Source organism: Rhinoderma darwinii, chromosome 8, assembly GCF_050947455.1.
Source record: "Rhinoderma darwinii isolate aRhiDar2 chromosome 8, aRhiDar2.hap1, whole genome shotgun sequence".
NCBI lineage: Eukaryota > Metazoa > Chordata > Amphibia > Anura > Rhinodermatidae > Rhinoderma > Rhinoderma darwinii.
In genome coordinates this window covers 114,036,566-114,064,147 of record NC_134694.1, presented here as the reverse complement: position 1 = coordinate 114,064,147, position 27,582 = coordinate 114,036,566, and the positions used below count along the sequence as shown (strand labels likewise).

Genomic DNA, 27,582 nt, shown 5'->3' with positions numbered 1-27,582 from the left:
CAGGGTGGTACAGGGTATAATACACAGTATAATACTCAGGGTGGTACATGGTATAATACACAGTATAATACTCAGGGTAGTACATGGTATAATACACAGTATAATACTCAGGGTGGTACATGGTATAATACACGGTATAATACTCAGGGTGGTACAGGGTATAATACACAGTATAATACTCAGGGTGGTACATGGTATAATACACAGTATAATACTCAGGGTAGTACATGGTATAATACACAGTATAATACTCAGGGTGGTACATGGAATAATACACAGTATAATACTCAGGGTGGTACAGGGTATAATACACAGTATAATACTCAGGGTGGTACAGGGTATAATACACAGTATAATACTCAGGGTGGTACATGGTATAATACACAGTATAATAATCAGGGTGGTACAGGGTATAATACACAGTATAATACTCAGGGTGGTACATGGAATAATACACAGTATAATACTCAGGGTGGTACATGGTATAATACACAGTATAATACTCAGGATGGTACATGGTATAATACACAGTATAATACTCAGGGTGGTACATGGAATAATACACAGTATAATACTCAGGATGGTACAAGGGTATAATACACAGTATAATACTCAGGGTGGTACATGGTATAATACACAGTATAATACTCAGGGTGGTACATGATATAATACACAGTATAATACTCAGGGTGGTACATGGTATAATACCCAGTATAATACTCAGGGTGGTACAGGGTATAATACACGGTATAATACTCAGGGTGGTACATGGTATAATACACAGTATAATACTCAGTGTGGTACATGGTATAATACACGGTATAATACTCAGGGTGGTACATGGAATAATACACAGTATAATACTCAGGGTGGTACATGATATAATACACAGTATAATACTCAGGGTGGTACATGGTATAATACCCAGTATAATACTCAGGGTGGTACATGGTATAATACACGGTATAATACTCAGGGTGGTACAGGGTGTAATACACAGTATAATACTCAGGGTGGTACATGGAATAATACACAGTATAATACTCAGGATGGTACATGGTATAATACACAGTATAATACTCAGGGTGGTACATGGTATAATACCCAGTATAATACTCAGGATGGTACAAGGTATAATACACAGTATAATACTCAGGGTGGTACATGGTATAATACACAGTATAATACTCAGGGTGGTACATGGTATAATACACAGTATAATACTCAGGGTGGTACAGGGTATAATACACAGTATAATACTCAGGGTGGTACATGGTATAATACACAGTATAATACTCAGGGTAGTAGATGATATAATACACGGTATAATACTCAGGGTAGTACATGATATAATACACAGTATAATACTCAGGGTAGTACATTGTATAATACACGGTATAATACTCAGGGTAGTACAGGGTATAATACACAGTATAATACTCAGGGTGGTACATGGTATAATACACAGTATAATACTCAGGGTAGTACATGGTATAATACACAGTATAATACTCAGGGTGGTACATGATATAATACACAGTATAATACTCAGGGTGGTACATGGTATAATACACAGTATAATACTCAGGGTGGTACAGGGTATAATACACAGTATAATACTCAGGGTGGTACAGGGTATAATGCACAGTATAATACTCAGGGTGGTACATGATATAATACACAGTATAATACTCAGGGTGGTACATGGTATAATACACAGTATAATACTCAGGGTGGTACAGGGTATAATACACAGTATAATACTCAGGGTGGTACATGGTATAATACACGGTATAATACTCAGGGTGGTACAGGGTATAATACACAGTATAATACTCATGGTGGTACATGGTATAATACACAGTATAATACTCAGGGTGGTACATGGTATAATACTCAGGGTGGTACATGGTATAATACACAGTATAATACTCAGGATGGTACAAGGGTATAATACACAGTATAATACTCAGGGTGGTACATGGTATAATACACAGTATAATACTCAGGGTGGTACATGGTATAATACACAGTATAATACTCAGGGTGGTACATGGTATAATACTCAGGGTGGTACATGGTATAATACACAGTATAATACTCAGGATGGTACAAGGGTATAATACACAGTATAATACTCAGGGTGGTACATGGTATAATACACAGTATAATACTCAGGGTGGTACATGGTATAATACACAGTATAATACTCAGGATGGTACAAGGGTATAATACACAGTATAATACTCAGGGTGGTACATGGTATAATACACAGTATAATACTCAGGGTGGTACATGGTATAATACACAGTATAATACTCAGGATGGTACAAGGGTATAATACACAGTATAATACTCAGGGTGGTACATGGTATAATACACAGTATAATACTCAGGGTGGTACATGGTATAATACTCAGGGTGGTACATGGTATAATACACAGTATAATACTCAGGATGGTACAGGGTATAATACACAGGGAAGGTTATAATATTACACTATATAGGGTCTGACATGGGGGGTCCACTCAGGAAGGGCTGGATGACACTTGCTGACACAACGTTGGTTTACACCGAAAACAGCTGAGGTCATGTCAGAGATGATATCATTGTTCCCAGGGGAGACGTGACATCACTGCGCGCCGCGTGGGACAGGAAAATCAGGAAACCGAACAATGAAACATGGAAAACCTTACAAGGAAACTTTAATTTGACCGCAATAAACGGACATGAAATCAGAGGTTGGACAATAAGAGGCAGCAACGTCCTGCGGAGACGGGGATAGAAGGGGTTAATGGAGGTATGGGAGCTGGTCTATGGCATCATTGCTTATAGGGTGTTACAGTTTGCAACTTTGCATGTCCTTCAAGCGTTTTCCAGATGTGATACTGCCGTGTCGCTTATATCCAGTAGGTGGCAGTGCAGTACAATGTAATTTATGAGCTACGGTGGGCAGGATATATATACGCTCCACTGATATCCCAGTAATTCATCACCTGCAGGACCGGACTGATGCCAGATTATCAGACTTTCCAGATTATCAGACTGGTTTGACATTCCACCTTAGGCTACTTTTTTATGGTTGTGCAGTATTTTCTTGCTACTTATCTCATCATCTCTCAATGCACATCTATTAAGGTTTCTTCATGTGATTAACCCCTTAACAACCAAATTATTATTTTTAAAAAAAAATTGTCCTCACATTCCAAGAGCCATAACTTTATTGTTTTTCTATCGATGCAGTCGTGTAGAGATTGATTTTTTGCGCAAATTGTAATTTTTAATGGCATTATTTTGGTGTACATATAATTTATTGGTTACCTTTTATTTTTTAAAGGAATGCAATAAAACAGCAATTTTATCGTTGGATTTTGTGGTTTTTTTATTCGTTGTTTACCAAGCGTCAAAAATAAAATTTATGCAGAATAAAACATGTTTTATAGAAACGAGTCATTTTTGTGTCGCTGCATTCCGAGATCCTCAACTTTTTTATTTTTCCGCCGATGTAGCCGTATGAGGGCTTGAGTTTTTTTTTGGTACCAGTGGTTTTTTTTAAAATCGCCATTCACCGTGTGGTATAAAATAATAAGTGATCTTTATTCTACGGTTCGTTACAGATGTGGCGGTACCTAATATGTATATATTTTTTAAGGTGAACCATTCCTAAGAGATCCTAATGACGGATAGTAATTTGAATAATGTAATTTTTTCATTACTACAATTTCTCCGAGCTCTAAACGTTTCACCTACTGGGATGGAGGAAATTGTTTGCTTTGGATGATTGCTCTTCACATTAAGGCTATGTTCACACGGAGTATTTTGGGGGAGGAATATCTGCCTCAAAATTCCGTTTGGAACTTTGAGGCAGATATTCCTCTCCCTGCACGCCGATTTTCGCGGCAATTATCGCGCCGTTTTTCGCCCGCGGCCATTGAGCGCCGCGGGCATAAAACAGCGAGATATACGCTTTCTCCTGCCTCCCATTGAAGTCAATGGGAGGTCGGAGGCGGAAGCGCCCGAAGATAGGGCATGTCGCTTCTTTTTCCCGCGAGGCAGTTTTACTGCTCGCGGGAAAAAGACGCCGACGCCTCCCATTGAAATCAATGGGAGGCGTTCTCGGGCCGTTTCTGCCAAGTTTTGCGACGCGGTTTCCGCGTCAAAAAACTCGGCAAAATACCCCGTGTGAACATAGCCTAAGAATGGTATTTCCTGAAATGGGTTTACAGAATATTTTAGAGCAAACAATCTCACCCTCCTTACCCATTAATTCCAAATCCAGGAAACTAATAGTAGTTTTGTTAAACGTATATATGTGAACCTAAGATTACACTGATTATCATTGAGATAGTCAGAAAACACTAGTATGGCGGACACGTCGCCCTCCCATACAAATAAGGCTTCGTTCACATCTGCATCAGGACTCCGTTCATCCCGTCAAAACGAGGGAACCCTTACACAACGGAGACAAACTGAAACCATTCGCACCGGATCCGTCACCATTGAAATCAATGGTGATGGAAACGGAAACCTTTGGTCAGTCAGGGCTCGGTTCCGACGGAAAGCTCCGACGGAACGGGACCCTAGCGCAGATGTGAACGAAGCCTAAGAGGTCATCGATGTATCTGCCGTACCAGTGAATACTGTCGCTGAAAGGGTTGTCCAACGAGAAAATTGTGTACTCTTCCCACCATACCATGGCGAGGTTTGCCAATGTACTATACACATCTAATAAATGATTGTAAACAAGAGAAGGTGTAGTAAAAGTAACAGTGCTTTAAATAAGGTTATATGTCTGAACACAGACTTACCCATAGACAGCAGAAAAGAGTCATGAACAGTGTCCGCTCCGCCACAAAAACCCTGACGCGCGTTTCGCCACGTGTGCTTCCTCAGGGGGATGTATAGTTTTGTGTGCCCCATAGCCACCCTTATATGGTTCCCAGATGGTGTAATTGATATGATGTACAGCGGCGCATCACCGCTGAAGCGGCCGGAAGCGAGACAAGCCCCAGAATATATGACTGTGACTGTATGTGCCGTACTGAAGTAAGTGGTGGTCCGGGGCTTTGAGGGTTACTGCGTGTGGAATACTCGTGTATAATGATATAATGTCACAACTTGTATCGTTTTTTTGACCAAGTGTTTTTTCCCCAAAAATTAGATGTAAAACATCACGTGTGTCGGGAAATGACCTGAGGCCCTAAGTACAAGGGGCTGTAGAAGAGAATCTAACCACTCGGACAGCTTCTCAGTGAGGGACCCTATAACTGACACTATGGGGCGCAATAGGTGGAAGATTGACGCCGTTGTGTGTTTTAGGGAGGGCATTCATCATTGGGATAACAGGGAATTCAACCAAAATATAATCTAACTGTTTTTTACTTATAACAGACCCCCTGCAAGGCCTTCATTAGGTAACTTTCTAAGGCTAGAGTGCAAAAGATTAATCGGATTACAATCCAGGCGTCTGTCAGTATCAGTATCTGACAGTAATTCCAAAATCTGGGTGCTGTACATATCCCTATCCATTATCGTGATGCCCCCCCCCCTTATCCGACATTTTAATTACAATCTCACGATTGTCACGCAATGATTTTACTGCAGCATTATGTTGAGCAGAAATATTCCATTTATTCTTATCCAGTTTGGCAGTGTCGGATACTTTTGTAAGTCTCTCTCAATGGCAGATTGGATCCTATCCATGGATTCAGTCCTTGATTTTATGGGGCAGAACTTGGGTTCGAGGTAACAAAATATTTGGCTATATTTATAGTTTGGCTCAATTCTCCCGAAGTCACAATGATTGCTGTGATTTAAATCAGTCTCTATGTCTCCCTCTAGTGCCATGACTGTGTACTGCAAAGACTCTTGTTTTTTTTGTTTTTTTTATTGTGCAGCGACCATATTTATATATATATTACATTATTTATATAGCGCTAACATATTCTTCAACGCTGTACCAATTTCATAGGAATTTAATTCAATTCAATTCAATTCTATCAATTCAAGGTATTCGAAGTTTGGTAGGAAAAATTAACACCCCACACAAAGACGGGCAGAGCACACAACTCCATGCAGAGGCTGCTCTTGGTCAGATTCGAACTCAGGACCTTAGGGCCCCAGTTCTAACCACTGAGCCCCCGCACTGACCATATTGATGACCCTTCCTCTATGGGACACTAATGATACTATGGTAGTGGACTGAAAATATTAGTACAAAATAAGTAATGCGTTTTTTTTAAAAAAAGTTACCATGTCAGCTACCCTTTCTTTCACTAATAGTTTCCACTAATTATCTCCTACTTATGGTTTCCATTGAGTAACACCTACTGATGGTTTCCACATGCAGATCTGGTTTTCTTTGCTATTAATCACTGGTCCGCCAAAATCAAAAGGAATTCATAGCAAAAATCAAATGATATAAATATTTTTTTTTAAATATATTTCACTATAAAAAAAAGTTGCATTCAGAATTACGTCTACCCTACAATCTAGTAGTTTTGTATATCTGGCGGGAGGGGGAGGGGGAGTTTGTCTCGTTTGACTACTGGCACAAGATCCTATTTTTGTCTTTTTTAACTCTCCATTTTTGTATGATGCAGCAGTAATAGCTCAAGAAGTCCAATCGTTTCCTCAGTTCTCCTAATCTTTTGGGTTTTGGAGCGTAGGCGTCCTCTAAGTCTCCCTGGTCATCGCCTGTAACGAATTGTTCCAGGAGCCACTTATCCCGGTGTAGTGTGGGACACATTATATGTACGTCCTTGTGGTAGGATCACGTCTATATTAACCATATCCTTTTGAAACTTAATATATTATTTTGGGAATTTCTTTCTGAAATGTTTTCCTCTTTCTTTTGAGTATCTTTTTGTGTCATTTGAGACCACATTTTATTTGATCATATTAGTTGTGTTGCGCGTCATGTTTTTTGGGTTCCCTCGCTGACAGCCATAGATCAGGCACTGCATTGCATTCAATGTAAAACCCAACAGGCAGACCCAAAGGAGAGGACAGGGACTGTGCATTCCTATGGATCCTGAATGACTCTGTGACTGAATGGTAGCTCCATAGCAGCTAAAAATGGCTGCAATAAAATAGTCACATATAGGCACATACAGAGGCAAACCACAGAACAGTATGGGTCCATAGACTTCTATTTGGGGCTTGTACGGAGCCATAATTCGGCCTTGTCTAACCTTTTTTAGCTGACCTTTTTATTCTATCATTTCTGCTGATCTGGACGGGGGAAGGGGGTTTGCTGTTTTCTCCGTTTGACATGATTTTTTTTTCTCTCTCTCTTAATTCTTCATTTCTCGACAATCACATGATCAGTTCCTGTAAGCTCGCAGTGTGTACACATTGGGGGTGCAGCGTTTTGCACTTGACATAGCGGGAATAGACAGAGGAGAGATAGGACGAGTTAACTGTTTACCTTACTAGAAATTCCTCTATTGCAGAACTAAACAACCTGTAAACTATTGCCCAAGACCCACAATCCTGCTCCAACTGCATGACGTATATCAGCGCAGAACATTCCTGTAGTCTTCTCTCTATAGATGACATGCCCCTGAGATACAGGTAAACCTTATATCAGCAGTGCATGGGTCGTCAATGGGGCCGCAATACAGGGAAGACATCAACAGTCCTGGCATAGGGTCCACAGTGTGCCAAGTAGAAGAACCAGCCTTGTTACCCATTATCCCTAATTTGGAAGGAGAGTCCCAGATTATAAAGGGGTTGTCCAGTCTGAAAAACCCATGATCAACAGCTCTACAGTATTAGAGCGTATGGATGTCATAAATGAGACCCTCTTTGTACTGCCCCTATCAGCCCGAGCGGGGGCCCTCACACCAAAGGGCTACCGGGCTAGAAGAAATAGCGGAGGAATCCAGATGATGGAGGAGGAGAGGCATACTGAGTAGACATGACAAGGAGGGTCAGTGGATGATGGGCACAGAGGTCAAGGAGGAGAACAAAAGCATGAAGACCGGTGAAGACCATAATAGTTATAAACTTTCCATGCCAAGTCCCTTGCTGCCGATTGTGGTAACGTGGTGCCGAGGGACCATCTTCCAAGTTTTGCTTTGGAGCCCAATGGTTCATTATTTTGCCCCAGGTGGTACTAATAAAATCAGGTATTGACCACATTTGCTCGAGTGCCCCCTGTGCCATACTCTGACCGTCATGGACTTTACAGGCAGAATTACATATTTGGACTTTATGAAGATTTTGTAACATCTAAAAAGTAATACACAGACCATGAAGATCAGATATAGACGGCGTGATCGGTTCGTGCCAAGTGTCTGGAGATTCAGCATTTTCTACATTTATGATTCTTCCCTCTTTTTCCAGTTACTTCCTCCTGACGTTCTGCTCATCTTCTCTTATCTCAGGCCGTCCTCCCTTGTGTAAATATTTGGCTGCTCTCCTCTCTGCCTCAGTCCTGGGTCTGGCACCATGGGGACATCTACTCTGCTGTGTTTTCTACTATGGACGGCCATATCTTCCATCAGTGACGCACAAAATCCATCGTAAGTTCTATACCTCAATATTCTGTATTGTTTATAGATTTCTTATCTGACCCTGTGCTGTACTCAGCTTCCTCTGACAAATCCTACATATGGTGGCCAAAGACATGACGATTTCACCATATCTGACCATCATTATGCTAAGTCGGCCATCAAATAAGAATATTTTCACATAGGGGGACATCATATCTATGCATGGCCCTTCTACAACCAGTGTCCTGATGTACGTCACAAATATTGGAGCAATTTTAGAGCAAATCTTTATCTTTTTTTATTAGGTGAAGTTCTGTTGTTCACATTCTCTCAGTTTTCCCTAAATATATCTTTCTCCACTTCCGTGTTACTTTAACTCTTTATAGGGGTCCTGTTGGTTAATAATAGAAGACTAGCTGATCTCAGAAACCATGGCTGGAGGCAGGATTGGGGTAGCTTATGGGGGACAACATTGTATGGAGCCCCCTTTTTCTTGGAAAGATCGAAACAGTTCATAGTTTACTAAGTCAGACTAAGGGTATGTTCACACGAGGGCGTCCGTTACGGCTGAAATTACAGGGATGTTTCAGCCTGAAAACATCCCCGTAATTTCAGCCGTAACGGCATGTGCAGGCGCTTGAACGCCGCATCAATTACGGGCGTAATTAGCGCTGCTATTCATTGGAGTCAATGAATAACGGCTCCAATTACGGCCAAAGAAGTGACAGGTCACTTCTTTGACGCGGGCGTCTATTTATGCGCCGTCTTTTGACAGCGGCGCGTAAATTACGCCTCGTGTGAACAATGGGCAGATGTATGTCAGCGCTATTGAGGCGCTATTTTCGGACGTAATTCGGGGCAAAAACGCCCGAATTACGTCCGTAAATAGGCCGTGTGAACATACCCTAATAGTACTGCCATACACTGCCCACATAATACCACCAGTGCCCAATAATAAAAGTGTCATACCATGCTTAACAATATCAGTGTCACACAGTGCCCAATAATAACAGTGTCACATAGTGCCCAATAATAACAGTGTCACATAGTGCCCAATAATAACAGTGTCACATAGTGCCCAATAATAACAGTGTCACATAGTGCCCAATAATAACAGTTTCATACAGTGTCCAATAGTAAAAGTGTAATAAAGTGCTTATTAATAATAATAATAATAATAATAATAATAATAATAACAACAACTGTGTCATACAGTACCCAATAATAAAAGTATCATACAGTGCCCAATAATAACAGTATCATGAAGTGCCCAACAATAAAAGTATCGTACATTGCCCAATAATAAGTGTCATACAGAGCCCAATAAGAACAGTATCATTCAGTGCCCAATAATAAAAGTTTCATACAGTGCCTAATAGCAGTATCATACAGTGCCCAATAATAAAAGTTTCATACAGTGCCCATTAATAACACTATCATTCAGTGCCCAATAATAAAAGTTTCATAGAGTGCCCAGTAAAAACAGAATTATACAGTGCCCAATAATAACAGTGTCATACAGTGCCCAATAAGAACAGTATCATTCAGTTCCTAGTAATACAAGTTTCATAGAGTGCTCAGTAAAAACAGGATCATACAGTGCCCAATAAGAACAGTATCATACAGTGCACGATAAAAGCAGTGTCATACAATGTCATGCAGTGCCCAATAATAACAACAGTGTCATACAGTGCCTATTAATAACAGTATCATTCAGTGCTGAATAATACAAGTTTCATAAATTAGCCAGTAAAAACAGTATCATACAGTGCCCAATAATAACAACAGTATCATACAGTGCCCAATAATAACAACAGTATCATACAGTGCCCAATAATAACAACAGTATCAAACAGTGACCAATAATAACAACAGTATCATACAGTGCCCAATAATAGTATCATACAGTGCCCAATAATAACAACAGTATCATACAGTGCCCAATAATAGTATCATACAGTGCCCAATAATAACAACAGTATCATACAGTGCCCAATAATAGTATCATACAGTGCCCAATAATAACAACAGTATCATACAGTGCCCAATAATAACAACAGTATCATACAGTGCCCAATAATAGTATCATATAGTGCCCAATAATAACAACAGTATCATACAGTGCCCAATAATAGTATCATACAGTGCCCAATAATAACAACAGTATCATACAGTGCCCAATAATAGTATCATACAGTGCCCAATAATAACAACAGCAACAACAGTATCATGCAGTGCCCTATAATAACATTATCATTCAGTACCCAATAATAAAAGTTTCATATAGTGCCCAATAATAACAATAGTATCATACAGTGCCCAATAATAACAGTATCATTCAGTGCCCAATAATAAAAGTTTCATAGAGTGCCCAGTAAAAACAGAATCATACTGTTCCCAATAATAACAGTATTATACAGTGCCCAATAATAACAGCGTCATATAGTGCCCAATAATAAAAGTATCATATAGTGCCCAATAATAACATTATCATACAGTGCCCAATAATAACAGTATCATACAGTGCCCAATAATAAATATAATATACAGTGCCCAATAATGACTGTGTCATACATTGTCAACGCTGCAGACAAAACTAATGTACTGAGTTATGGCTAGTGCAGGGCCTGAGGGGGCTTTGCATGAAATAGGGATTCTTCCTGTGAATTTTTTTTAAATCCCTATGCCATGCACCGCCCCCTCTACATATATTTAAATTCCGAACCAGCCAGATGTTACAAGTAAATCAATAGGGAACAGTAAATGATAGGAACGTCCACAAGACAGCCACATCCCAGGACCTACTATCCCAGGACCTACAAACTCCTCCTTTTGTTCCCATACATTTCAATGGAAGTGACAGCTTTGGAGAAAACAATTAAAATAAGATGGCGACATGTGAAAGACAACCGCTTCCATTAAGAAGGAACTGCTGGCGATTGGCTGTCATGGCTGAGGGTGGCCATACATCTTTAGTGGCCACTACAGGAGAAATGTGGTATTACATGGCGGTCATCTGAATTAGCCCTCCAGAGTTGGAAGTGCCTCTTTGCAGCAGCTCTCCACTTTGGCTGATAAAGGGGAGTCCCGAGCAGAAGAGCCACCTCTATTATGTTCATATGCCTTAATAGGGATAACCAATTTAAATAAAAATATAGCATTTTAAGAGGCACAAATAACTGGAAATACTTTGTAAAGCGTTCTACTCTCCATCTCATTGGCAGGTTCCTGATTACTGCCCCTCGACTTCTGCACCTGGGTGTGGGGGAGGATGTGTGGGTGCAGGTGCAGTGGCCCCAGGGCACTCAGGTTGGCACTAGTGACATCAAAGTGGAAATGTACCTGAGGAACCAGATAAGTTATCAACAGTGTACTATACTTTATACTGCAACACTGAACCAAAGGAACGACTACATCACCAAACAGACAATACAGGTAAAGAGAATGGAATCTACTCATACAGCTCCTGGACCTGTGACATGTCTGCTCTCTATACACAATCTGACTCATGACTGTAAAACTATATTACAACTTGCTGGGTGACAACAGAAGCCATTACAGATCCCATAGGGGGTGCGGTCACCCAGCTTTCCCAGACTTCAGCAGGGGTGACTTATTTTATAACTAGGCAGCTATGTGCTGTATCAGTCAGTCCTGCCTTGTGTCCTCAGCTCAATCCTCAGATGGCCACGTTGTGTGACTTGGATGAGAAGAAGACTAAACGCTACGTTCAACTGGTAGTCAGTAGCCCCTCCATCGCCCCAAAAGCCCAAGTGTTCTCCATACCGGTGTCCTACAAAAAAGGCTACATCTTCATCCAGACCGACAAGAGTATATATACCCCCAAAGAGACAGGTATGTACATCTATCTATCTCTCTATCTATCTATCTATCTATCTATCTATCTATCTATCTATCTATCTATCTATCTATCTATCTATCTATCTATCTATCTATCTATCTATCTATCTATCTATCTATCTATCTATCTATCTGTCTATATATCTATGTCAGTACAGTAGTTAATATACATTCCGGTCCCCGTCGTGCTGATTCTGAGATTTTCATAGATTTTTATAGCGCTGCCGGGGGACCGAAAGTCTAGTTGCACAGTCTTCTTTGATGATGATACAACTCTCCGTCATGTGACCGGCCCCACTGTACTCTATGTACAAGGAAGAGCAGTAGTACAGCGGGGCCGGTCATGTGACAAAGAGTTGTATTGTCATCAAAGAAGACTGTGCCACTACACGTCCGGTCCCCCGGCAGCGTTATAAAAATCTATGAAACTCTCAGAATCAGCGCAACGGGGACCGGCGGAATGTATATTAGCGAGTGTATCACATACTGCAGGGACTACCCTGATAATAATTTTTGGTCCCCACATAATCCCTTATAGGATTCCAATTTCTCATGAAACCAGTTAAATACAATATCAAAACCTTTTGACAGGTTGCATTTCACATCACCACTATGGGCCAGATATAGACACATATAGCATAGACATCTCGTGACAGAGTATCGCAAAATCATGTTGTTTATTTAAGAGTTGATCATCTCGCCCCACACATCTCAGGATATGTTAAGATAAGTGGAAAGGTAAAGATGGACACATCTGTATCTACTGTCTGGGCTGGACGGAAATGAATGTATATACCATTAATAAGCTTAGAACTATGGACCATGTACATCCCATTATTAGCTCTGTGAACACATTGGCTACCTGTGTGATACGTCCACCGGGGGGTAGATATTTGTGCGGGACCCGTGTGTTGTGTAGTTTTCACACCCGCATCATTTCTCTCCAGTTAATTTCCGTGTGTTTGCTCTGGATCACATGATGAGGCCATTGGTGGAGCAGATCACGTGCACCGTGTCTGTGAGTAGTCATGGATTTACAAAGTAACGTAGAAGTAACCTGCACGTCTGTACTGTATGCGGAGATATATGTGTACGTCTCTACAGTAAATGCCCTATTAGAGCATACGGAAAGGGTTCTCTAGAGGGGTCGAACCTTTCAAGCAATTAAGCCCCTCCATGCAAAGCCCATTGGAGGGACCTTCCTGGAGGGCTGATGGGCCACATTGGATAAACTGGGTCTATATAATTGACAGGAACGCAGGAATAGCCGTAAAAAGACAAACTATTGTAGGATCCTTCTTCTGTATGGGTTTGGTCAACATTCATTTGGGGTGACCTATGTTTCAAAAAAAAAACGGGTACAATACACACATTGATTTATCGTACAGACATGTTGGAAGTTCTCCTTTGTGGGGTCTGTGCTCTCAGACCCCCATCGTTCACTAGGTAGCTAATGGACTTGATAGGACACATATCAGTATTACTCGGGAGAGAGAGACGCCCCATAAACCTTCATTATAGTCTATTGATCGTCTTCAGGCAAGAGTTGGGAGCCGAAGCTGCTGTGTGCATAGCAGCATCGTCCTAGTAAATGGTGGGGGTCTCAAACCCACCGATGAAGGCTTCCAATATGTCTGTATTATATAACAGATGTTTTCTGTAACTGAAGACGCTCTATCCCAGCATAGTAAGTGATGGCATATCGCTAGGATATGCTATCACTTACAGGTTGGTGGAGGTCCGTCTGTCTGGATACCCACAATGTATAAAATGGAGAGATCTCGGACCCTTAGAAGGGATCTACATGGGAGTACAATCATATCTGTTGTCCTTCTCAGGGTAGTTTTGGCGGGAAAATTCTTCCTGACGATAGGAGGGGAAGATTTTGACCTTTCCTAGTGACACATGTCATTGGCCATGAACTTGGTCATGTGACATGTTGTCACCAGGGAAGGTTTTGGTCTTGGCCTAGTAACAAGCCTGGGATTGGGGGTGGAAGCAAAGGTCAGGTGACTATTTAAACCTTTAATAAAGAGGCCGTGGCCAATATTAAACCCACCATCCAGTTGTGCCGTCTCTTAATTTTTAAGGTTAAAGGGCTTTTCCCACGAGGGACGTTTATGACATATCCAAAGGATATGCCATAAATGTCAGACAGATGTGTGTCCCACCTCTGGGACCCGCATCTATCTCTAGAACGGGGCCCCCTAAACCCCGTTCTAGCTTTGTCTGCTATTGCTGACTCCCGGCCACTTCCTGACTTTATGGTCGGGAGTTACGAAAACAGCTTAGCTCGCTGAGCTGCGCTGTTTCCATAACTACCATTCCGGATCTTTGGGGCTTACAAAAACATTGTAGCTCACCGTACCCCTTTAAGTATTAAGGTATTAAAAGTTATGATTTGTAATCCCATGAACGGGCCGCAGTGCCATTGTTCCTCTACACAGTGATGCTCCTGGCACCCGCTGTACAACACAACCCCATTCGGTTCAATAAAGCTGTATTGCGATTCCCTGCACAGTGGGTGGCCGAGAGCGCCTCTGTGCAAAGAGAAAAGCCGAAGGGACCTCGGCCATTCATTCAGTATAACACCAGTATAACAACAGGGGTTGCAGATGTAGGACCCTACTAATAAAATTTAAATATTTTTTTCCATTTCTAATAGGAACTACAACTCTTTTCCTCTTTTCCCTATTCCTAAAATATAATAGATGTAGGACCCCCCACCGTACAGAATGTTATGGCATATCTTGGCGATAGGCGAAAACACTCAATGATGGAAATGCCTCTTTAAGTGATGTTTTTCTGTCATGCGGTTCTATGCGGTTCTATGTCCTGAGCCCAGGACCTCTGATTTGACTTTGGACTGTATTTGTTTGCTGTCTGCTCTGTTGTTCGGATGACCTTTGATTATGAGACTACGTTTGTATTATCTTTGCTCTGAGGTTGACGCCGATTATTATTTATATATGACCCTTCTATAGAGTCCCCATGGTTCCATATTACAGAGTAATTACAAGCTTGTAGGGGAGAACACCTCCGTAATATGGCATGTAATAGAACATGGCGCTTTTTTTCCCATGGATTGGGTCCCTACATTTCTATGGGTGGCGTATTATGGTTCTGTAATATGGCCGTGTTCATGAGGCCTAAAACTGATCTGTCCCTTCAGATTTCTCCCCGTATCAGTAGTTTTTATCTGATATGAAAACCATTGATAATGACTCTTCCCTCTTCTTCATTTTTTTTTATTTCCACCATTGTGTGCTCAATCGTTTTGTTCATGTTAAATTTTACTTCAGTTTTTCCTGTTTTTACGTATTTGTATCTCGTAATTTTTTTCCATCTTGAATTCCTGACATTGATATTACCCAGAATGCCGAGGGTTTACAGGTAACAAGCTTTCAAAAGATGACGTCCTTGCTATCGGCAAAGATCCAGATTCCGGATATCTCAACGTAAGTCGCCCTTTACTCTACATTTGATGCACTTCCCAGTACTTCTCTGCAGTATATAAGACACTGGATAAACCGCTGCTGTTTGAACTCGATTTTTTAGTTAGCATCTCGATATCATCTACATAAAACATGGAGTCACTTGTAAATACATGACATTACTTATCTTGTACTGATCTTGAGTTCCATCCTGTATTATACTCCAGAGCTGCACTCACTATTCTGCTTGTAGAGTCACTGTGTACATACATTAAATTACTTATCCTGTACTGATCCTAAGTTACAGCCTATATTATACTCCAGAGCTGCACTCACTATTCTGCTGGTGGAGTCACTGTGTACATACATTACATTACTTATCCTGTACTGATCCTGAGTTACATCCTGTATTATACTCCAGAGCTGCACTCACTATTCTGCTGGTGGAGTCACTGTGTACATACATTACTTATCCTGTACTGATCCTGAGTTACATCCTGTATTATACTCCAGAGCTGCACTCACTATTCTGCTGGAGGAGTCACTGTGTACTTACATTACATTACTTATCCTGTACAGATCCTGAGTTATATCCTGTATTATACTCCAGAGTTGCACTCACTATTCTGCTGGTGGAGTCACTGTATACATACATTACATTACTTCTCCTGTACTGATCCTGAGTTACATCCTGTATTATACTCCAGAGCTGTACTCACTATTCTGCCGGTGGAGTCACTGTATACATACATTACATTACTTCTCCTGTACTGATCCTGAGTTACATCCTGTATTATACTCCAGAGCTGTACTCACTATTCTGCTGGTGGAGTCACTGCGTACATTACATTACATTACTTATCCTGCACTGATCCTGAGTTACATCCTGTATTATACTCCAGAGCTGCACTCACTATTCTGCTGGTAGAGTCACTGTGTACATACATTAAATTACTTATCCTGTACTGATCCTAAGTTACAGCCTATATTATACTCCAGAGCTGCACTCACTATTCGTTTCAATAGTTTTTTATTGTTTTCAAGTATAGAACAAGACAGTATATTCACATTACCTTGTGGAAAACAGTATCCACACATATTCATACAACAGTATTCATACAGTAAAATTTACAATAGGTAATACATAATTGGATGAGAATTCGTTCTGGGGTATGAAAAGGACAAAATAAACAGTCGTTGTGTTCATCGCAATGTCCCGAACTCAATCAAGGTATACATATCCGTGTAACATGAATATCAGAAAGTATAAAAGAAAAAGAAACAGAACATCGTGCAAAGATTTCCTTCCCCCACATAACCAAATTTTATCATCCTTGGGGATAAGGGAGCAGATTCTTTTACCAGCTTTCACGTGTCTATAAATAACAAGTTATGGGGTAAAAGAAGTGTTCTGGGTCCACGGATTCCATATGGAATAAAATTTTTGGTGGTTCCCATTACCTAGTGCAATAGTTTTCTCATACGTGTATGTGGTGTTTATCAGGCCTTTTAGTTCCCCTATGAGGGGAGGAGAGGTCTCCTTCCAGTGACGGGTTATAACTAGTTTCGCCATTGCCAGTATTTTGCAAACCAAGCATCTAATCTTCACCGGGTACTTATCTAGATCAAGAAAGAGTAGTGCTATTTGAGGGGCTTGAGGAATTCGACATTGAGTAACAGTATGTATGAGACGAAACGTTTGACTCCAGTATGTGGTCAGTTGGGGGCATTCCCAGAGTACGTGAAATAGTGTTCCTATGTGACCACAACCTCTCCAGCAAACAGGAGAAGCGCCGGGAAACATTTTGTGGAGCTTATCTGGTGTGATGTACCATCTCAGAGATGTCTTAACCGCAGTTTCCAGGTGCTGAACACAAGGAAGCGCTATATGTATGAGTTTAAAGGCGGCCATCCACATGGGTTCAGAAAAAGTAAGGCCGATCTCCTTTTCCCAGACTTTCAAAGGACGAGATTTGGAAAAGCTACAGTTGAAGTTCAATGTGTTATATATACCTTTGAGCCCTTTTTGGTGGTTCGAGAAGATCCCAAATAAAGTAAAGTTGCATGAGGCCGTGAAGTTGTTATTTTTTGAAGCGCAATGTCTGATTTGTAGATACTTATAGAAATCAGAGTTAGGGAGATCGTATCTGGAGACTAGATGTTCGAAAGTAACAAACTGCCCCTCCTCAAACATTTGAGAGATGTTAAGTATACCTTTGTCTATCCAATGAGAGATGTCTAGATCAGGGATTAAAAGCATAAGGAGATCCAAGGGGATATATTTTTTAGGCAGTGTGACCCGGGTGTGTGTATTGCTCTGACTGAACGACCAGCACTCCAAGGAGGTTTTTGTCATTGGTGAAATGTTGCAAGGGGGGGAAGCACCCCAAAACCCCAAAAACAGAGCCGTTTTTAGATTTATTGGAGCTAAATATGATGTCTCTATTTGTAGCCACTGTTTCCCTCTATCATTATTCCACCAGCTAGAGATCTGGGCCACTTGAGTGGCTATGTAATAATTGTAAATATCCGGGACCCCCAGTCCCCCCACTTTTCTATCTTGCGCTAGGATCTTGAACGATATTCTCGGTTTATGCCCTTGCCAGATAAATTTAGAAAGGATGGATTGGGCCGCAGAGAAGAATTTCTTAGGTACTCTAATGGGAAGGGCTCTAAATAAGTATAATAATTTAGGAAGAAGCATCATTTTAAAAGCCGCTATCCTTCCCAGCCACGATACTTCAAATTTAAGGAGATTGTTTGTATCAGTTTGTATGATTTGTAGTAGAGGAGCATAATTGGCCTTATATAATTCTTTGAAAAAGGGGGTTAACGTAATTCCAAGGTATTGAATTCCCTTCAATTTCCAGTCGAACGGGTATTTTGTTTTAAGAAAATGTAATGTAGACTGGTCTATGTAGAATGGTAACACCTGAGTCTTCTGGGTGTTTAATTTATAGTACGATAGCTTCCCGAAGGCGTTGATTGTATCCATGACTGAGGCAATGGAGGCCTCAGGCTGTGATAGGGATAGGATAATGTCGTCAGCATATAGGGATATGATATGTTTTTTGTCTGCGAGAGGGATGCCTAGAATTCCAGCGTGGTGTCTGAGATGCTGAGCCAGCGGTTCCATCGAGAGGATGAAAATTATGGGAGATAATGGGCAACCCTGACGAGTCCCATTAGATATCCGAAAATCATCGGAAAGAACACCATTATTATATACTCTTGCCGAGGGTTCAGAGTATAACGCCATCACTGCATTTAATATTTCTCCGTCAAACCCCATTTCCCTTAAGGTTGCGAAGACATACGACCATTTAACCCGGTCGAAGGCTTTCTCCGCATCCAGAGCCATCAACACTGCAGGAATCTGACGAGATTCAATAATATGTAGCAAATTCAGGACTTTTCTGGTATTATCTGGGACTTGACGCCCTTTAATAAAACCAACTTGATCCAGACCTACTAACGAGGGCAATAGAGGTGTGAGTCTCTGGACAAGTATTTTGGCGTATAATTTTAAATCTGTATTGAGGAGTGAAATGGGTCGGAAATTCTGAGGGCTGTCCATAGCTTTCCCTGGTTTGGGAAGCGTGACAATAAGGGCTGCTTGGTTCTCTTTTGGAAAGGAGCCCGCCTCCACAGCAGTTTGAAAGAAATCTCTGAGAAAAGGGGTCAAAATAGTGGAATATGTTTTGTAATATAAATTAGTCAGACCATCTGGTCCTGGAGATTTACCTTGTGGCAGGGAGTGAACAGCCCTCAAAACCTCCGAAACTGTGATCGGCGAGTTCAAGGAAAGGAGTTGGTCTGCCGATATGCTGGGAAGGGAGGCTCGTTTAAGGAAGTCCTCTATGTTTGGAGGAGTGGGAGGTTCAACAAAGGGGTCATCTTTTAAGTTATACAAAGAAGAATAATATTTTCGGAACTGATCCGCTATATCTCTGGGGTCTAAAATTTTGTTTTGAGTCAAGGGATCCCGCAGATATGGGATTCTAGTTTTTTGATGGTGGGCTTTGAGGCGTGACGCCAACAATTTCCCTGATTTGTTGTTTTGGGAATAGTATCTGGCATTCGTTTTCCTAAGATTCTTTTCATATGATGACAACAAACAAAGTCGGAGACGCTGTCTTAGGCCCAAGAGTTGCTGTGCTAAGCCTGCTGAAGGGGAAGCTTTGTTTTTTTCATCTAACGAATGAATCTCGTCCATTAAGGTGGAAAGCTCTGCCTTGTGTTGTTTTTTTACTATGTGTCCAATGCGAATAAAAGTGCCCCTAATGTACGCTTTGTGCGCATTCCAGAGTGTGTTTGTTTTGATATCAGGCGTATTGTTTGTCTCAAAATATTCGGTGAGATCTCTCTCTATTTGTTGTTTATATGTGGGATGGGACAGTAAGAAGGAGTTACATCTCCATAAATATGTTTGAGGAGAGTCATACTTCTCAGCAACACTCAGCGTGATCGGAGCGTGGTCGGACCATGTTATATCCCCAATGGATGCGGACTTGGACCCAAACAGAACATCCCTATCCACCAGAAACATATCGAGTCTGGAATAACTATTATGTGTTTGGGAGTGGTAAGAGAAGTCTCTCTCAGAGGAGTGTTGGATGCGCCACACATCATGCAATTCCGCTTTCCAGAATACATCTGCAATTGTGACATGGGAGTGTCGGGAATTAGAGGTTGAGTCCAACTCCGCATCCACTACCGCATTAAAGTCCCCGCAAATGATCAGTTTACCTTGTTTATGTTTATCAATCAAGCGTAGGATTTTGTGTAGAAAGTGAACCTGGCGTTTGTTAGGAGCATACAATGAGAGAATAGTATATACAACATTATTCATAGAGCACACAAGCAAGATGTATCTACCATTAGGGTCCGTAAGTACTGAAAGCATTTGAAAGGCAACTGTGTTCTTGATTGCCAGCAGCACCCCTCTCGCTTTAGAGGAATGATGAGATTGAAATATATGAGGGAAGAGTGGGTGTTTGATACGGGCTCCATCTTTGTGTAGCAAGTGAGTTTCCTGCACACATAGGACATCGCAAGCCAACTGTTGGGCCTCTTTCCACATGAATGTACGTTTATGAGGACTATTCAGACCGTTAACATTCATGGATGAAAATTTAAGAGCCATAGTGGGGGTAGGAGTGCTGCGGGCCTTCAGGCACATTTGATGAATATGTCAATAGTATAAGCAATACATATTCCCTCATACCTTGAAACATTAGAAGTAATGACACTTTATAGGTGTTAAAATAGGTTGTGACTATGTCAGGAGAAACAAAATCCGCACGAAACACAGTAACATAAAAAAAAGAACGGAATGTCCGTAAGAACCAAAAAAAAGAAGAACATCTGAACAAGACCATTGTTCAGTAAAACCAGAGGGTAAAAAGTCAGCTTGTAGACTGGATAGCACAAAAGAACTGCAAAAGAAGGCACTATTGCAGATGGAGATATACAGTACCTCACTGCTTTGCTCGGATGCGAGATTTGGCCCCTCTCCACTCGTTCTCAGCGTGTCGAATAGGTGAGCCAGAAGTTGGTAACGAAGTCGAGGAAGATTTGACGGGAATATTCCATGATAGCAGCAAGGAAGTCCCTTCGTCTACAGATCTGATCACATGTAGCGTGTTATTCCTGTGTACCAGCAGACGAACCGGGAAACCCCATTTGTAAAGAATTCCCTTGTCCCGAAGAGCTGAGGTAACTGGAAAAAGCTGTCTCCGGAGTTGGAGGGTAGCTGCTGATAAATCCGCATAGATGGAGACCGTCTTGTACTGGGCAGGGAACGCATCTTTTTGTCTGGACGCCAGCATGAAGCGGTCCTTGATGTGGTAGAAATGCAGTCGAGCAAGGACATCTCTTGGTATTTCTTCCGCCAGATGCTTCGGTTTCGGAACTCTATGAGCTCTGTCGATTATTAAATCTCTAGGGGTACAGTTGGGGAGCAATGCTGTCATCAGCCCTTGAATGTACTGGGCTAGGTCTTTTGCGGCTACTGTTTCTGGAACTCCCCGAAATTTAACGTTGTTACGTCGTGAGCGGTCTTCTAAATCAGCGATCTTCGCTCTCATTTGCGACATTTCTGCCTCTAAATCGTAATGTGCATCAATCAGAGCATTGTGCGAGGTTGCATAATCGCTCATTTTTGATTCCGTGTGTTGTACTCTGTCCTCAATCTCATGAATGGCCTCGGACATAGGTTTGAGCAGTTGGGCAAAGCCCACCTGTATGGAGCGCTGTAAATCTTGCAACATCATTTTAAGGGAGATTTCAGTAATGAAATTAGAGGAAGGAGGCGCAGATTCAGGCCAATCAGATTGTGGAGCTATGGGAAGCACAGGGTTCTCAGCAGGGTTTTCTCCTACCTCTAGATGTTCTTGTCTTCCAGGGCCGCGTGTGACAGGGGAGGAAGGAGAGTGAAGCTGTAAGCCACGTGTTGTGGTCTCAAGATGGCGGCCGCTGTGATCCAGAGAAGGCGGACCCGTAGCCTTGGGTGAGTTACAGACCTGTGTCTCTCTTGGTGGCGGAGTCGGCGGAGCTGAGCTGCTTCGCCTCGGCATGTCAGCGGGAGGCACGGAGGGGGAACCCGGATCAGATGCCAGGGAACCAGCCTGAGAGCAGTCGTCGGCGCCATCTTGTCCCGACATGCGGCGGCGCGGGAGGTAGAAGTCCGTCAGTTTCGCTGGTTTAGCGACGGTTCTCTTTCTCCTTGGCATCCCAGGAGATAATCGTTATCCGTTGTAGATAGTTTTTAGAAGTGTACCGAGGTACAATGCGGTGTAAGTCGTTTGTGCAGTGCGGAGCTAGTCCTTCACACAGCCATCCAGTCCGGTAGCCAAGCCACGCCCGCCTGCACTCACTATTCTGCTGGTGGAGTCACTGTGTACATACATTACATTACTTATCCTGTACTGATCCTGAGTTACATCCTGTATTATACTCCAGAGCTGCACTCACTATTCTGCTGGTGGAGTCACTGTGTACATACATTACTTATCCTGTACTGATCCTGAGTTACATCCTGTATTATACTCCAGAGCTGTACTCACTATTCTGCTGGTGGAGTCACTGTGTATATACATTACTTATCCTGTACTGATCCTGCGTTGCATCCTGTATTATACTCCAGAGCTGCACTCACTATTCTGCTGGTGGAGTCACTGTGTACATACATTACATTACTTATCCTGTACTGATCCTGAGTTATATTCTGTATTATACTCCAGAGCTGTACTCACTATTCTGCTGGTGGAGTCACTGTGTACATACATTACATTACATTACTTATCCTGCACTGATCCTGCGTTGCATCCTGTATTATACTCCAGAGCTGCACTCACTATTCTGCTGGTGGAGTCACTGTGTACATACATTACATTACTTATCCTGTACTGATCCTGAGTTATATTCTGTATTATACTCCAGAGCTGCACTCACTATTCTGCTGGTGGAGTCACTGTGTACAGGCATTACATTACTTATCCTGTACTGATCCTGAGTTACTGCCTGTAGTATCTATTTAACTATCTATCAATTCTATCTATCTATCTATCTATCTATCTATCTATCTATCTATCTATCTATCTATCTATCTATCTATCTATCTATCTATCTATCTATCTATCTATCTATCTATCTATCTATCTATCTATCTATCTATCTATCTATCTATCTATCTATCTATCTATCTATCTATCTATCTGTCTATCTGTCTGTCTGTCTGTCTGTCTGTCTGTCTGTCTGTCTGTCTGTCTGTCTGTCTGTCTGTCTTTCTGTCTGTCTGTCTGTCTGTCTATCTATCTATCTATCTATATATCGTAAAATGATTTTGGAATGTGAACGTGTCCACACGGAAACACATGATATACAGTATATACATGGAATACTTCTTTAGTTACGTTCTTTTCTTCCTCAGCCCCGGGGATTGGAAGATCTCTGCGTATTATAACTCAGCTCCAGAATCAAATTCCACAGCCGAATTTGAAGTAAAGAAGTACGGTGAGTTTCCAGAAGACTACTATAGAGCATTGCTGACACACCCGGGCCAGTGTTACCCACATGGCAACTTAGGCTAATGGCAAGGGCCCTGGCATGTGCCACCCGATGTACACTTATCTATTAACCCCCGGTATAAGTTATAGCATAACTGGTATGTCATTCCATTCGATCAATACATCCATTATTTACTTGTCCATGTCATAAATAATTTTTTTCATTATTCTTTTTTTTTTTTTAGTTCTGCCCAATTTTGAGGTGAAGATAGTTCCAGAACTTCCCTATTTTCTGGTTTCTAAGAAAGAATTTAAAATCAAAGTTGAAGCCAGGTAACGACTCACAAATGACTATACGTTCTACATGGCAAAAAAGTGTGTGGACACCAGAACATCACATCTGAATCGGCTTGTTGTCCGTCCCATTCCCAAACTATGGACAATTTTCCTATCATAGACATATTCATGCCTATTCCAAGACATATCTTGAAATATTCCAGGAATATATTGTGTCTGATCAATGGAGTTCTGACCTTTGGGACCCCTACTTCTTCCAGGACGAAGGAGCCGAAGCACTAGCAAAAGGTGGTCTGGAAACCCCTGTAATATAGAGTCTATCACCTACAGGTTTTCAACTCAATTTTGAAATAGGGACTGATCCACATTCAGCAGAGCATTAGGGTCTATTCACATTGAGTTTACAGCGTACGTTTGGCGTACATAGATCCCAATGGGACATTGTCCATAGATCCCAATGGGCCTTACAGGTGCCAAATGAGTGCCGTTTTGGCATCTGTAGGGCTGGTATTAGTCAAAATACATTATACATTGAGGTACCGCAAAAAAGGTATACAGTTTTTGACAATGGTGGTGTGTGGGTATGCAGTTGTACACATCGGGGGCATCTGCCCAAGGAATACATCAAAAGTATTTCCCGACTTAGGCGTCCAACGGTTGTCCAAAACGCAGTGTATATAGACCCTGGATGTTGGTGATAAGGTCTGGTTCACAGTTTCTTACCATACAATCCCCTCCCCCACCACATACACAATAAGATATTTCATAGAGATTTAAGTATTCAGCCGAGGAGTCAAACCTTCTAGTAGGTGCCACCAAGAACAAGTGTAGAGCAGTAGAGAACTCACTGGAACTCATCTTTAATGGAGACTTGTAATATCCATTTTTTTACAACTGATCTTCTGATGTCCTAATACCATGTTCTATATATTATATACTATGCAATTATTCACATAACCATTGTCTCATGTCTCTGATTGGCTCAGATATGTGTATGGCGAGCCCGTGAATGGCATCACTTACGTACGCCTGGGAATAATAGGTCAGGATAGGCAGAAGACTTTACTACAAGGCTTGGAGCAGAATGTGAAGGTGATTATTTCCATACGGACAAAGTCCCAACCAATCAGAAACGTATTTTGAATTTCAACATAATTCAATGGAATACCACAAAAATAGTAATGAAACCAATACCCTACTAGTGAATTCTGAATTTCTTAGAGTGGGTCCTCAGGACCCTCATCTATTAGTCCTGGAGGACCCGACACATCCGTGCGTTACAAGAAAGCCTATTGATATTGATGATAAAATTGTAATGATTAATTTCGCCTTTGGGGGCGCTGCAGGGAAATTGAACACTTGCTGGCTGATTCTCCCACAGATGACAACTGATGGCTTGGTTTCCCAGCAGTGGGACACCCTGTTATCAGCTCAGAAAGGGATTGTCCAAAGTGCACAACCACTTTAAAAAATATAGCCTTATTTTTCTCATTATATTCCATATTAATCTGCAATTCGATAGTTTCATGAACAATTCTGGGCTGTTCATTACTTGTTCTTCATGTCTTTCAGCTGACGGAGGGAGAGGGCACTGTCCTGGTTAGTATGGATGGCATTGTAAAGAAGCTCAGCCAACCTAAAGAAAACCTTGTGGGTTCCACCTTTTACATTGCAGCCAGTGTGATGGAGGCCGCTTGTAAGTCCCATTTCTGCCTGATACTAATCCTAATTTTTATAGTTATCAAGAAAATATTTTATATAAACCAAACTACACTGTAGTAACTCCATACATATAGCAATTGAAGGGGATGTCCAGGGTTAAAAAATATGGCTGCTTTCTTCCAAACACAGCACCACACCTATCCACAGGTTGTGTGTGGTATTACAGCTCAGCCCCATTAACTTCAATGAAGTTGAGCTGTAATACCAGACATAACCTATAGAGATGTGTGGTGCTGTTTTTGATAGAAAGCAGACATGTTTTTGTAATCCTGTACAATCCCTTTAAGGTTTCCTAGCAACCATTTGACTTCCTGTCTGAAAATCATGTACCGATTAGTCACAGGAAGTTCTTTTGTTTTTAATAACATACTGTTTATCCATGAATTTCCTGAATATACGCGAGCTTTGATCCTTTTGACCTACAGACACTACAACTCTGAGCTTGAATTGAAGGAGAACCAAAAATGTTCATTCTCTAGATCATCGCACTGATTGGTGTCATAGGTGTCACTTGGTCATATGTGCTGTAAAGGAAAATTCTGAGCAAAAATTATACGTTGTGTTATGACTAGGAGGCGGAGCATGACACAGGGAGTCTCTGTGTCATGCCCCGCCCTCTCAGGACCAGCATTGGGTATCAGAAAATGTGTTTTTCCTAGAGCCCTTAATTTTTTTTATATTTATCTGATGTCACATTCTTTTTGATAAATTCCATCCATTGACCATCATGACCTACAGCCAATTTCGATTTGACAGACAGGTTTGGTTTTGTCCCTTCTACTCTTTTACATAGCTGGAACTTTAGAAGAGAAGGAGATCAGCTTCGTGAAATTTGTGATATCCCCCTACATCTTGGATTTATCCAAAACGAAGCGATATTTTAACCCCGGAATGCCAGTAACGGTTGTGGTAAGATGTTTACAGTGAGATTGATATAACATAAGAGTAAATCTTAAACCCAAAAATGTAGAAATATGTTTTGGGTGGGACGAGTATGGAAAAATTTGATCCTAAGTTGCGCTTGATCTTGCAGGACCTTTAATGATAAGAGACAATGAAGTCACATGAGCTCCAAACACGAAGACTAATGGCGCCTTTACACGCTTCGATAATATGTACGATTCATCAAATGTGTAAATACTTATAGGTCACCACTTTTGATTGTCGAAATCACAATAGAGATCTTCAGATATGCAATTTGGGTCGTAAGATCTATAAATCATTGCGTGAAAATGCAATCGCTTGAAGGTCTGGCAATCAAACCCAACCATCCAAAATTTGGTGACTACGATTACAATTTCAAGGATTCACTACATGTAAACACATGTTGTTCTAGTGCTTCAATAGTTGCACAAGTGAGAAATCTCCCAATCTTACACATCATTGATGCGTGTACAGGCCCACTAACAAGATTACAAAATAGTCGAAGAGCCCATTGAAAGAAGGGAGCATTCATAAATGGTTTTCCAGGTTCCTTCATCTGTGCTTTATGTTGACAGGCAGAGGTCACTCATACAGACGGCTCGCCAGCTCCTGGGGTCAAGGTCAAGCTCCTCAAATCTAATGTTGAACTAAGGTCCTCCATATCTGATAACAATGGTGCAGCAGTGTTCCTGATCAACACAGACTCCAACCAGAAATTACTCGAAATTAAGGTATCCACACGTATATAAATAAATATATATACCATACTCTCTCCATCCCCATTGGTGTTTGCTTGCCCTCATCTTTTCTTATTATTCTATGTCTACATTTGCCCGA

General features: G+C 41.4%; 1 protein-coding gene across 2 annotated transcripts in view; it reads left to right on the top strand.

The window, feature by feature from the left end:
* Positions 1-8,424: 8,424 nt before the first annotated feature.
* Positions 8,425-27,582, top strand: part of LOC142659895 (complement C4-like) — a 59,801-nt gene continuing 40,643 nt past the window's right edge. The window contains exons 1-11 of one of the 2 annotated variants that reach the window (XM_075836443.1): positions 8,425-8,528; positions 11,723-11,933; positions 12,170-12,353; positions 13,307-13,377; positions 15,735-15,817; positions 23,727-23,809; positions 24,048-24,135; positions 25,086-25,191; positions 25,672-25,795; positions 26,615-26,730; positions 27,321-27,476. In XM_075836443.1, the coding sequence (XP_075692558.1) occupies positions 8,455-8,528; positions 11,723-11,933; positions 12,170-12,353; positions 13,307-13,377; positions 15,735-15,817; positions 23,727-23,809; positions 24,048-24,135; positions 25,086-25,191; positions 25,672-25,795; positions 26,615-26,730; positions 27,321-27,476 (1,296 nt within the window). In that variant the 5' untranslated portion in view covers positions 8,425-8,454. Of the gene's footprint in view, positions 8,529-11,722; positions 11,934-12,169; positions 12,354-13,306; positions 13,378-15,734; positions 15,818-22,229; positions 22,305-23,726; positions 23,810-24,047; positions 24,136-25,085; positions 25,192-25,671; positions 25,796-26,614; positions 26,731-27,320; positions 27,477-27,582 lie in introns of those variants that run through there. The other variant, XM_075836444.1, reaches the window with a different exon arrangement.